Below are 14,449 nucleotides of genomic sequence, written 5' to 3'. Positions count from 1 at the left end.
TGAATTATCCGGCTGCTTTTCAGTTGATATCAAACAAGTGATTAACAAACTATGTGAAAAATTGAAAAAATTGGCTTTATGATGTCTGATATTTTTATCAGCTAGTTATTAGGATACATTCTCATGTTAAGTACTTCTCTCTAAAATAAGGAAGTACGTTTTCTATTATTCCCTTATGTTCTGGTTTTGATTGCTTGACATTGACATACTTATGGACGAGAAACTATACATTATGTGACCTGATTTGATTCTAACAACTGAATTAAGTGTGGAGTGCTTTTCTCTTTTCCTTGGCTAATTTTTAGATACCTGTTTAATAGTTTGCCTTCTTGTCAAAACCTAAGATTCTATTTTTAATTCTTTTTATTTAAATTCTTTTTTTTCCTCCAGATCATATAGTGGTTTATTTAGATAAATCAGTAAATAAAAGGTTTTAAAGTTTGTTCCACATGCTATGATAGTTACAATTATTCCCTCCTTTGGCATCTGAGAAATGAAGCTTCTGAACTACTTTGATGATGTTTAAACTTTAGGAAAAATCATTTTAGTTTAACTTGTTCTTAGAGATTTACATGGTCATTTAGTCAAGACATATCCAATGTACCTTTTCCTACTTAAACTACATAGAACTTACATTTATCCTTAAAACTCAGTCCATATAAACATAGAACATTTTTCTAGGAAGATGTTAACATTTTTACAAGTTCCTTAAAAGAGACGTGGGATTTGCCACAAATTGAAATTAATCCCTAACTTATAGAAATCATTTATTAGCTTCAATTTACCACCCTGGAACCTTTTCTTTACTAAAAATTCACAATAATATAGACTGTACATAAAATAGACAACATTTACTTGAAACATAATACTCTTTGGAAAGTAAACTCAGGCATTCAGTTGAAAAATATTTTAATCTGGGGGTTTTTAAAAACTACTAAATGTTTGGGCTTCCCTGGTGGCACAGTGGTTGAGAGTCCGCCTGCCGATGCAGGGGACACGGGTTCGTGCCCCGGTCTGGGAAGATCCCACATGCCACGGAGCGGCTAGGCCCGTGAGCCATGGCCGCTGAGCCTGCGCATCCAGAGCCTGTGCTCCGCAACGGGAGAGGCCACAGCAGTGAGAGGCCCGCGTACCGCAAAAAACAACAACAACAACAAAAAAACTACTAACCGTTCATTGTAGAAAATAAGAATAAGATATATAGGTAAGTAAATAATTTCACCATACTTAACATTTTGGTGTGCTAACTTCCTGCTTCTTTGTGTTAGTTTTTATGTTGTATGTACGTTTGTGTGTTTTACAAATTTCGGAAATTATGATTTTTCTCTAAATATGGTCTCACTGCACATTTTCCCAATTTACAAGATTTTTTTCCCCACAAGCATGATCTTCAATGGCTGCAGGATATGACATCAGTTTTATTCTGTAAATCTAAATATGTCATATCTGATTTTCTTATAGAAACTGTGTCATAATTGAACTTATATTCCTAACCAAGATGGATGTGGTACTTTTTTTTTTTTTAAACTGGAAATACCAAAGGTGCTATTTAGTTAGTTATGTGACCAAACACATATTATTCATGTAGAATTATATATCATGAATATTCTAAAGTGTATTCTAAATCAGTTAATCCAGGCAGTATAATAATGAAACAACCATTCACAACAAATTATATTTAATGTTATTATAGTCAAAGAGTACTCATCAAACTGTTCATTTTACTAAGGGATTACTGGTTCATTTAAAACAAATCAGAAGGTGACTGAATGCCTTCATTATATTAATGGAATTAGAAAGGGTTTTTCTATAATTATTTTTAAGGAGACTTTTAGTGAAACTTAGAGCCACTTGATGCATTATGGAGTTACTGTTTTGAAATGGATTTTCCTGCCCCTTCTTTTCATTCCAAATTTCCCTCTGGCAGGAATATACATTAGACACAGGCTTTCCTTTATGCTTTATTAAAGTTGTGATCCTTCCTCACTAGTGGCCACACAATATCTGTTAACTTATGTTAACTTATATCTGTTAATATTATGTGTTAATAAAGTTCAAGTGTAAAATAGTATATACATTAGAACTACAATTAAAATATTTGATACACCATGCAGTGCAATCCCTTGAAAGTGAGATTCCTCATTACTGATAGATTTGCTTTTATGAGAAAAAAATTTTTTTTCTCCTTTTGGAGAAGGAACCTACTTAAAATATACTTTTTGTTCCACTCAAAATAGCTAAGCCAAGAATAGAACCTTCCTTTGGAATGTAGTAATTGGAAATTATTCAAGATAGATCTGATGGTGAACCTGCAGAGACTTGACTGAAGCAGATGTACCTGGATTGCACCATAAATAAATACAAACAAAGATAGCTTGCTTTGGTTTTTGTTTCCCTAGCAATAAAACCTAACATATGTTTATGTTATAAAAATGTACATTTTTTAGTTGCAACTGTTACTAGCTTTTGGTTCAATGTAAGTTCTTTACCATTTCTGTTAGAGACAAAAAGCTTCTGAGCAACAGTAACAATTGACAAACTAAGCTTTGAAACCAGTAGCTGATTAATAAAATTATTTTAATCTCAGTTAACAGCTACCATTGTTGGGATTTCATTTAAGTTATTTTCAATCACTTAAAAAGTTATATTCCCTCAGGGCTAACTTCAGCATACTCTAGATTTTGTTAGGCTAGTTGTTTATTTATTTTTAAAACCATGGTAGACCAGAAGGAAAGAAACTAATATTTATGAGGAAACTATAAATATTGTTTTATAACTAAAAGCCACTTTCTCATATGAGAAGTATTGCCTATACACCTCACTTCTTAAACTAGTGTGTATACTTGGTGTATTAGTAGTTTTTACATCTCATGGATATGTAAATTGTGTCAGAATATGTTATAAGGTTTTATCTTGTGTTTCTTGATGGTACAGAGTAAATGTGCATTTGCCATGGGCAAGTGGTGATTGTAGGGTACACACTTAGAATTTGTTTCTCAAAGATAAAACAGTAGCACTTATCTCTTTTTCACAGTTCAGTTGCCTGAGATTGTAGCTTTCAAATGGTCAACTTATTTTCATTCTGTCAATAATTATTTCCATGGTCATTGCAGTTTTGCCAACACATTACAAAACCACAATAATCATGGAAATTATAATGCTGTCACTGTAATGGAAATTTTTCATTATGTAGGGTAAAAATAAAACAGTTCATTTGAAACTTTTAATTTTCATTTCTACAAAACTCTGTAGGAGAGCTTTTCTTAGGAAAAACTAGGTATGTAGAAAATTCCAACTTAGAGTTGCTTCACATTATCCACAGATTGATGAAACAAAATCAAAAAAGAAATACGTTTTTTACTCCTCACTTGTTAAATCAGTAATGCTTTATTTTAAGCATAACCCTCACCTTTGTAGAGAAACTAAGTGTGGAAAGTTTCAACATCAGTAAACGCTTGAAAACAGACGTTTATGATGAAAACCTACGTTCCTGGTCTAACTCTCTTTACAGAGTGTGCTGTTAGAAGTGTGCCTGCGAGAGAGAGAGAATATGAGGATGACAGTGAGAAGGCTTGAGGACAACCGTGATTGGCCTTGGAATTGTCTTTGCTGAAAGTAGGATTAGATTTAGGGAGTTTAATAGGTAATCCATGCAGCTCTGTAAAAGAAAACGGGTGCCAGGAATGATAGCACTGCAGAAGGGACTTGGTGAGCATCCTGTCCAGTCTATAGCTCTGGAAGTCAGCAAGGATTTCAGCTTTCGGCTTGCCCTTCGATATAAAAGCTACCCATCCCAAAAATGTACAGATTTTCAGTTTTAGTTAAATGAATGCCCAGAGAAAAATAATTTTACCTATGGCTTTATAAAATGTGCTTCAGATCAGAGACTTAGTTAAAGACGGTGGAGAAGGATTTTTACCTTTTCAAAACCCATAAAGATCAGGGACCTGGACATCTTCAAGATTTTCCATAATTGTGTGCTAGTCTAGTCATGTGGCATTTTCGTACAAGATTTAACTTAATTTGCTACTCTTCACAGTCAGAAGTTATTAGCTGGACCTGGGGAGAAAGCTTACGTTCCAGCTTTTCCATCATTTCAACCAGCACAGCGTTGGCTTAAACCATAGACCTCAGTATTTCCAGTCCTGAATTTTGCTCATATTAAGCCTTCTAAACTATACTGTTCTTTTGGATATGAACACATTAGGACTGGTTGTTAAAATAAAAAGCAATCTTTATATAAACAACCAAAACCAAATCATTTACATCTCCTAGCCAATAGAGCTTATGACTTAAAAGTGGTAATTGAATGTAACAGTAATTCCTATTAATTTTAATTGGAAAAATTTTTTGATTTTTAAAAAATTTTAACAATCTTTTGAGTTTATTTTTTAATTTTTATTTTATATTGGAGTATAGTTGATTTACAATGTTGTGTTAGTTTCAGGTGTACAGCAAAGTGATTCAGTTATACATGTATCTATTCTTTTTCAGATTCTTTTCCCATATTGGTTATTACAGAGTACAAATAGAGTTCCCTATGCTATATACAGTAGGTCCTTGTTGATTATTTTATATATAGTAATGTGTATATGTTAATCCTGACCTCCTCATTTATCCCTCCCCCCTGCCACCTTTACCCTTGGTAACCATTAGTTTGTTTTCTATGTCTGTGAGTCTATTTCTGTTTTGTAAATAAGTTCATTTGTATCATTTTTTTAGATTCCACATATAAGTGATGTCATATGATATTTGTCTTTCTCTGTCTGCTTTACTTCACTTAGTATGATAATCTCCAGATCCATCCATGTTGCTGCAAATGGCATTATTTCATTCTTTTTTATGGCTGAGGAATATTCCATTGTACCTAGAAGTGAGTTTAGTTTTTAAAAAATCACTGTTGAACTTTTTCTGATCAGGCTAGTGGTACAGTGTCTGGGGAAATGAGTGTAGCAGCACCATTGCTCTATTACCTGTACAGCTAACATCTTTAGTTCAAGGAGTATGTGATGTGACCAGATTTCCTGGAATGGTTTATTCTAAATAGTTCCATTCTTACAGTGGAAGTGACTTAAAACTCAATCAGACTGACCTTTTGTATTTCTTTTTTTTTTTGATATACAATATAGTGTTGTTAACTATAGTCATCATGCTGTACATTACATCCCCAGGACTTTTTATTTCTATTTTTTAATTTTTAAAAATTTTTTGGCCACGCCACGTGTGGGATCTTAGTTCCCCAACCAGGGACTGAACCCGTGCCCCCTGCCTTGGAAGCGCGGAGTCTTAACCACTGGACCGCCAGGGAAGTCCCTGAGAATTCAATTCTGATTAATGTAATGTTGCTGTACATAGACTAGCAACTTTTTAAGAACCTAACTACAATGACATTTGCTCAGTTACTAAAGATACAGTTAATCTTTTTTTTTTAATATTTATTTATTTATTTGGTTGCTCCGGGTCTTAGTTGCGGCAGGCGGGCTCCTTAGTTATGGCATGCAAACTCTTAGTTGCGGTACACATGTGGGATCTAGTTCTCTGACCAGGGATCGAAGCTGGGCCTCCTGCATTAGGAGCGCCGAGTCTTATCCACTGCACCACCAGGGAAGTCCAAGTTAATCTTTCTTTCATGATAGATGCTAAAGGAATTTTAGTACCCAGCCTCTGTTGATGTTATCATAATTTACAATTAGTTATTGTTGTATCAGAAGACCATAAAACTGCCTGTTAATAAAGTCCTCTGGTGGGTAAAGAGCCAGAAGGATACTATGTATCTATTAGAATCATGTCTAGCTAATGAGGAAGTGTGTTACCTTCTATTAGGCACAGCACAGCTTTAGAAACTTCCTACTGAAAGTGTTTCTTTTGCTTCTTCAGCATCTTCAAATAGTCGCCCCCTCCGTCTTATGAACAGCTCTGTCGGAGGTCTGGGCTTGCTTGTCAGTGTGCGGTCCACGGACCAGCACTGCATCACATGGGAGTTTGTTAGAAATGCAGAATCATGAGACCCTCTACAGACTAACTGAATCAAAATCTGCATTTTTACAAGAGCCCAAGCAATTTGTATGCCCACTGAAGTTTGAGACCCACTCAGCTAAATAGCCCTCCCCTCCCCTTTCTTATATTATCTTGGATTGCCTTCTTTTAGTGGGAGTAAGCAATACAAATGTGTTGTATGTGTACCTGCTTTCATTTGTGTAGGTGGAGAGAGAAATAGAACCATATTTAGTGTAAAAACATCACTTTTCCCCACAGGGGTACCTCCTGTAGCCATGTAATATGTTTGATTGTCTCGCACATGAGTTGATATTTCTAGCTCTGCGAACATCCAATGTACCTAGTCTCTTGGCTATGATACTGTTCCCCCTCCGCCCATTAGAAGCAAATTAACCATCTGCAAAAGATTCCAAAAGCGGAAAGGATGAGTCTGCAAACAAAGTGGCATTTTCAAGGCGGTCACTATAATTACAAGTATCTTACAAGCCTCCACTACGTGCAAGATACTGTGCTAATTGCTGGTAGTATAAGATCAATTAAATTGGGACTGTGCCTTCAAAGGATAGGAGTTGTGTAGAATAAAATGGTGTTTGCAAACACTGGAGTCAGAAGGTCTGCACTAGATCACTACCATCCACTTCCTAGCTGTGTATCCTTAGACAAGTTACTCAGCCCCTCTGAGCATCAGTTTTGTCAACTGTAAAATGGGGTTGATAACAGTGTCTTTCTCACTATATAGTTAGGAGGGTAAAATGAGATAGTGCATGTGAGGTAGTTAGTATATTTCATGGCATCTAATAAGCACACAGCACTGTTATTTACATACGTAACAACACTTATTCACTTACTTAGGGCAAGTGTAATTTGAGAAACACCGTAATAGAAGTATGCATGAAGTTCTCTGGCAATCTCAGGGAAAAGAGCCGTGCCTAAGTTAGGAAAGGAAGAGTTGTGTAGGGTTTCCCAGAACATGTGACTTGGGGGGTGGATTTTGAAGGATTAGTCAAGTCCACCAGGCAGAGAAGAGATAGGAGATACTCCAAGTGCAGAAAATATCAAGTACCCAAGTCCAGAGGTCTGAAAGTTTCTATCTGGGCAATAGCAAGTAGTATAATGGGACCAGAACGGACAGGGTGTGGAAAGAATGACTCAGAAAGGTTAACTGGGACCATGTCCTGGAGGGCTATGTGTTGATTTCTGTGTTTGAATTTGACAAAGCAGTGGAGAGCTAGTGAAAGTTCTTCCACTCTATGGAAGTGGGATAAGAAAGAATCTATGTTAGAGACTCTCAGATGTCTTTCCCTTTGCCCCATTTCTCCTAAACTCCAAATCCTACTTACTAGCTGCCTGCCATGGCCAGATTTCATCATATTCAAAACAAAATCCTTCCCTTCAGAATCTGTTCTCCTGCCTGTATACCCTCTCCTGAACAAATAGATAGCGTTGCCATTTCCTGAGTTCTTCAAGGTGAAAATTAACAGTCATCCTTGAATTGTCATTTTCCAGTAGCTCCTTCCTCTGTCATGCGCCTGGTCTCTTCCCTCTTCCCCTCCCTGCCCTGGACAAGTTAATTTTCTGCTTCTTGAATCCTGAATCCATCCTTTCTTCTTACTCATCACTGCCCCAGCCCTAACAGAGCCATCATCTTAACCCTCCTCACTTCCTCCAAAATGTCTTGAAACAAAATTGGGCTTCATTAGCCCCCGATTGCCTTCAGGTCACTGTCAACATTATTTACGTGACAGATTACACCCTTCGTACATGTTTCCTATTTTACTTGTAAATTCCACTAAAGGGTACTTTCCTCATCTCATTGTTAATAAATTAACTTTTGGTGTGGAAACAACCAGACTGTGACTAAGCACGTTTAATTTCATTGAGTGGAATTGCAGAGACTTCTTGTTAGGGCTACTTGTTAGAAATCTTAGAAGATTTCTTTCCAGTGGCATCACCGCCACCCTTTTGTAATTATATGAACCAGCTGGACAAGAGAATAAATTGTTTCTTAAAATGCACTGGTGTCTCTTGACTAGGAGCTTTGATTGTATTGAGTCACATACCCAAGATTCAAAGGGTGCACTTCCAGCTATTGTATCAAACTGTCATTTCCCAGACTTTGGATTCAGTTTTTACATTTGAAAAGAGATTTCAGAAACAGTGACAAAATGCTGCAGTTTCTCTTCTTGTTGTTACAGAATGACGATATGGTGAAGCATATTTGGTTAGTTTCCCAGATCAGTGCCTGTGTTCCTCATAGTTAAATAATAATTTTAAATTGTAATATAGTTCATTTACTTAGTTACCAGACTGTTGGTCTTCCTATCTGGGCTATCTGGTCTCTTTGTCTTCTTTTTTTTTTTTTTTTTTTTTTTAAGAAAAACATGATTTAAATGTAGAAAGGGATGATATAAGTTGTTTCAGGGCAAACAGAGTTCACCTGTTTCCTTTTTTTAAAAGGAATTCAAACTGTTGAATATTTTTACAGCTGTTTCAAAAATATCTATTTAGTTTACTAATCACTAAATTCCTTCTGAAAATTCTGTAGGAGCTCAATACCTACAATTACACTACTCTGTAAAAGGTAACAGGACACTAACAGTTTTCGCATTCCATAATTTCCTATTCCTCATTTTCTCCATTGTTAAAATTTAACATTTCTCTGAAAATGTTCTTTGTTTTAATTTACTACTGGAAGGAACTTTCAGGTGTGATTAATCCTATAAATATATAAACAAAGAAAAGACTATATATGTATATAGTAAATTAAAAGACCATATATGTATATAATAAATGTGTGTGTAATTAAAATATCAAAGGGCTGGTGTTTATACATGTGTTTTGTATGCTCCTGTAATGAAAATTAAATTTAGCATATGATAAAATAATACAAATAGGGAAACTGCTCATTCAGAATTTGCCATTATTAGGCAAATCCATATCTTTATATATAATCCTTTCTATTAAAAGGGCTTTTGGGAAATTGAATTCAAGCTTTTAAGTCACTACACACATTCATGCATAGGCACACGGGGGCCTATATTTATACTCTGCAAAGAACTTGAGAATTGTCCCTTAACTGTCTACTTTGCGATGATTTGGCCTTAATGTTTTTCACCAAAAATTTAGATATGATATTTGTAGATATTTCTTGATGAACAGTTACTTTCATTTTAAATTGGAAAATAATCTTCTTGCATCATGCGGGAGAAAATGAAACTGATTTGTGAAAAAATAAATGTTGATTTTTGTCTTTCAGACCTGAAGATTATCGGCTGTAAGAGAAGGAAAATTTCAGAAAATAACAGTGCGGTGATTGAAACTTCTTCCTGATGAGTTTCTCCTTCCTACAGGGCAGGGTGAAACAATTGCTGCCTTTTGACAAGAAACCTGTTTTGGGCGCTGAATGTTTGTGAGGAAAGGTCAGGAAGGGATATTCCTTCAATAGGAAATTGCAATAAAATACATTCTTTTATAGAATTGTTTTATTATGTAATCTGATTTGAATGTTATAATGATAAGAATAAAACTGCTTACTTGGTTAACTATTCAATTTCTCACTTAATGAAAAAAACCAAAACCTAGGTAGCACTGCAGTTAAAATTGCCAAGTGCCCATTCATGCAGATTTCCTCACGTTCCAGCTCCCTGTTTCTGACACCTGGGAAAACAAGGCCCACCTTCACTTTTCTTTTCAGTGACTATTTTATCTAACCTCGCATCATCTGAGTTCATCCCTCCAGCTCAGTAGGGTAAGGTTTGTCCTGAGGTATTTTCAAACTGCTTCACTTTTTTCTGTGTCCCATAGAGCCTCTTGGTTTCCATGACACCAAAATAACAAAGTAATGCCTATCTGCTCCCTAGAAATCTCACTGCCCCACCTGTGATGCTGTTTGCAGACCCCTGCACTGTGTGTCCATATCTCTCCTGTTGGCTCCTATTCACCTCTGTGCTGGGCACTGAGGTTGGACCGCCGGGATCAATGTGTCCAGCAAAATCTCCTCCCTGGGAATTAAAGTGCTGAGACACTGCGTTTGGGCATTTTTACGGTAGTTTTCTTCTCTTGCCCTAGCCAATCAAGGAGTCTCTGACCCCTTCTCCCGTTCATGCAGCAAACATGTACTAAGTGCCTGCTATATGCCAGGTGTTGGGGAAACAGAAATCACACATGTCTTCCCGCAACACCTCCATGCCCCACCAAAGAGCAGAGTGTCTATTGCAGGGCGGAAAGGAGCTGTAGATAGATTTGTAAATAAGTGCACCTGGGTGTCAGACATGCTGATAAAACTATGTATGAGCTGTGATATAAGTACATTTAGGGGAAAGCAGTATAACATTAAATATAAAGTACTGATAGTAAGCACCTGATAATATGCCAAAAACAACTGCTTTATATACATTAAAATTCATTTAATCCCTATATCACCCTATAATGTACATAATGTTACCTCCCCATTTAAAACTGGGCACGCTGAGGCAGCAATAAGTAACTTGGCCAAGGTCACAGAACTGCTAAGTGGCAAAATGAGGTTTGGATCCAGGCAGTCTGCCTCAGAAGTCCATGGACTTAGTCGCCACTAGGCGAGAAAAAGTATTTATGTATCACAAATTCTGTAATAAAGCAAGCATGACCTGGTACAGGTCAACAGCTACCATTCAAGGAAGTGGCAGTTACAGTTTAAACTATTGGACCAAAAAGAAGCCCCATCCCTTTTGATGTGGTGCTCTTGGGTGTGAGCCCCCAGCTCCCAGTGCAGCAGCTTTAGTAGGGAGGAATTCTTGTCTGGTATATCCCAAGCACCTAGAACAATGCCTGGCACATATTTCTTGATTGAGAAGGGCTCACTGAAGGAAGCCCTTGTTTCTAACACAGCTGCAGGATTTGAAAAGGTGAGATCATAGCGACATGCTTTATAATAATATTGAGCCCAGTCATCATACCGTCAGCCCTCCACATCCATGGATGCAGAACCCACGGATTCAGGGGGCCTATTGTATCACACCATTGTATGGATGGGACTTGAGATCCTTGGATTTTGGTATCTGCAGGGAGTCCTGGGAACCATTTCCCCGTACATACTGAGGGACGACTGTACTGAATATTCAGGAAGAATAGAGACTGATCACCATAACCCTCATTCTCACTTGCTGTGCGAGAGTCCTTTTGTAGGGGGAGGGGTTGCCTGAACTACAGACCCAAGTAGACCTAAACGGGCTATATTGTTGGACTGAACTGCCCCTCCTGCTGTTGGGAGTTAGCTCCATTTTGCATTCGGAGAGAACCAGAGCAAAGAGGCTTTTGCACCAAGTGGCCTTGAGAAGCAGAAGCTATCAGACTTCCCAATCCTGCCCATTTGCCATTGCTTGAGAGTTTAACAGCCAGATCTGTGCGTTTCCTAGGAGAACACAAACACAGTAGCCAAATAAAAATCAAAACTCGCGGGCTTCCCTGGTAGCGCAGTGGTTGAGAGTCCGCCTGCCGATGCAGGGGACACGGGTTCGTGCCCCAGTCCGGGAAGATCCCACATGCCGCAGAGCGGCTAGGCCCATAAGCCATGGCCACTGAGCCTGCGCGTCCGGAGCCTGTGCTCCGCAGCGGGAGGGGCCCCAACAGTGAGAGGCCCGCGTACCGCAAAAAACAAACAAACAAACAAACAACTCGCTGTATAGGACCCAGGAACTTGAGGCGGGGAAGACAAGCTGAACCGCTAGAATTGTAGCTCCAATTAAAGTAGAATGAACAGAAGAAACAGAAGAGAACTTTAAAAAATACGAACACTTACAGAAAAAGAAGGAAACCCTAGTTATTCCAACATCACATGGGAAGGAAAAGAAAGCATATATATATATATATATATATATATATATTCTGTTGCGATGTGTGCCTGTAACGTGCAAATTAGCGCAGATAAGGAATGAAGTCACTAAAACCAAAGTTATATTTGTCCACATGCAGTTTTTCACCAGGTGCTATGTGTTATGCTATTAACACCAGGTAAATGAGAAAAACACCATCCAGTTGAGCATAATGACCTGTGAAAGAATAATACACAACACCTGTCTCTCCATTTTACCTACATGCATTGCCTGCTTTGTCTGCTCAGTAAAACATAAGTGTCCTGATTCTAATAGCAAAGGAAAAGCCTTAAATATTGCAGAGTTTTGAAACATAGAAAATGTGATTTTGCAGTAGCCAGCGGGTGGGGGGCGGCGCATAAAGTAATCACATGAATGAATACAGAAACAACACTAAAAAAAAAAGACAAGAGCTTAATCTTAACCTCCCAATAATCACCTGCTTCCTGGGGCACTGAAAACCGAAAAGCACTCATTTGCAGTCGGTAAGGATAACTGCAAACCTCCTGCAGCAGGAGAGCACTTTGTGTCATCTGATCTCATTTGGGTTCCCACAAATGGCTTCCTTTTGAGAGGGGTCAATTAACAAAACAATAAAAGAACTATTGTTTCTTTAAAACAGCAACCCAATATTTTCTCTCCTGAAGGAGAGATAAAAAACATATTCAGGCCAATGAGGAATAGGAGGAACCAAACAGGCTCAGTTGGGGAGGGTCTACCTGGGGCTTCCTGGATCCAACTCACCATACACAGAGTTTGGGGTAGAGGAGGGTGGGCCCTTCTATGACGCTTTAGTCCCCTATCAAGTTTCTGAATTGCCACTTTCCAGGTCCCTTTTCTGTCTTAAGCCCATTCAGCGGAACGAAAAGCAACAATAAACCACAGCCATCTACCTCTGATTTCCTGTTTCATTTAAAAAAATATAACCTTCCTCCCAGCTATTCTCCATGGTTCAAAAACCACAACTCTTCACCATCAACACCTCTGCCGAGCAAACTTCATGTCTTGTCACAATAGCATACTATATTTAATACAATGTTTCCTTATTAGGAACTTGTGATATTTAAAACTGTGATAGTTTCCTTGTATCACTTACAAGACGGTATAAGGTTTGAGCTTTTCTGCCTCAACTCCATTTTTCCCATAAACCCATAATCCATCATGCAGGGATTATTTTTTAGGAATGCATATGCCGCATTATAGGACAGACAGGTGTACTCACTGTAAATCCTGGTTTAGCTCATTCTTCCATCAGGCGGACTCTTCATCCAGGGTCCTACGAGGTCACACTGGCTCAACCCCAGCAGAAGTCACCACCTAGGATATACTGTACAAAAGTCTGCTGCCATCCCTTTATCACGTCTGGGTTGGAGTAGGGCCCACCTACTAGTGACGTCATTGCCACAGCCTGCCCTCATCTCCAGGCCTGGGGTATCCCCAGGGTTCCATTAGGACCTAGCAGGTGGGCCAAGTTAGAGCTAACTTCTAAAGCAGGTCTTTAAAGCCATCCTTTACCCGGAATGCAATCCTTTCTTTTCTCATCCTACTTCTTACTCTAAATTTACAAAACGAATACTAAGAACTATGGGCACTGAGATTGATAAATAATGTCTCTTTGTTTAGATAAACTGGGCCACAAGCTGGCCCAGAGGCTAGGGCCGTAGTGATGAAGTAATGCTGCCATCTTTAAAAGTGACTGAAGAGCAGAATTTTGTTTTACTTGTCAGGTGTAACCCAAACGAAGGAAGTTTTTTTAAAAAAATGCATGTAAATTGCAGTTATCAGATTCTTACTAGAGTCCCTTCCTCTCCTTTCTTGCTAATTCCCTCCTTGCTAGATCCAGGCACCGTCACTATGCCTGTGCTCCATCTTTTTTCTATGCTGCATGATTTGTTTCCCTACCTTCTCCTGGAAAAGGGGTTTAGTACCACAGTCGGCCAAGAACAACATTAAATGTCCAGGTGTCTCCTGGCTGAAAATTCTCCCATAGACCGGTAGCAAGTTCTGAGTCTGCAAAGCCTAAAAGCCCCAGGAGGGATTTTGCTGCCTATCTCTACAATGCTAAGTTTGAATTGGATAGAACCCTATTTAAGAAGGTATGATCTTTCCAAGACAGACATTAAGACTCCATATCAACTTAAATATAGGTTCTTGCAGAGAAATAGCCTCTCTCCCTCCCCCCAACCCCGTCTCTCCGCAAAAACTTAAAATAAGAGAGTTGAGTAGTTTTGCAGCATCACTGCTGCTCAGGGCTTCACCTTAGATGAATGTTAACCTGAGATCAGCTACCAGTAAAACGGCCAGTCACTCCACCTGAGGCCAATTTTTATTAGGCTGTAGCTGCCAGGAAGGTTTAGGATACATTTTCCACATGAAGATGGCATAAACAGGACCACTGAAGGAGACACACATTTTTGCCAGTGCCATTTGGTCCATGAGAAGCTCTTCGATTTTCAACAAAGTCTTTATTTCAAGTCTTGACTTTGCTTTCACTGCCTTCACTTTTCAATTCCAAAGTTAATACCTATTAAAGTCTTGCAAACAGTGGCTGTCAGAAGAGCAACTGCTGCTCGTGGCACACCTGTGCTTTATCTGTTGGG

General features: G+C 38.4%; 1 protein-coding gene across 2 annotated transcripts in view; it reads left to right on the top strand.

The window, feature by feature from the left end:
- The window catches only part of MRPL13 (mitochondrial ribosomal protein L13), a 35,702-nt gene extending 26,162 nt beyond the window's left edge, over positions 1-9,540 (top strand). For both annotated transcript variants that reach the window (XM_027092583.1, XM_027092584.1), the window contains exon 7: positions 9,254-9,540. In XM_027092583.1, the coding sequence (XP_026948384.1) occupies positions 9,254-9,275 (22 nt within the window). In that variant the 3' untranslated portion in view covers positions 9,276-9,540. The remainder of the gene's footprint in view (positions 1-9,253) is intronic.
- Positions 9,541-14,449: the final 4,909 nt, after the last annotated feature.

The sequence above is a fragment of the Aethalodelphis obliquidens genome, unplaced genomic scaffold, assembly GCF_003676395.1.
Source record: "Aethalodelphis obliquidens isolate GAN/ISIS:26980383/991018 unplaced genomic scaffold, ASM367639v1 scaffold79, whole genome shotgun sequence".
Classification (NCBI taxonomy): Eukaryota; Metazoa; Chordata; class Mammalia; order Artiodactyla; family Delphinidae; genus Aethalodelphis; species Aethalodelphis obliquidens.
Note: the sequence above shows the minus strand (reverse complement) of the source record. Positions and strands in the feature narration are given on the sequence as shown.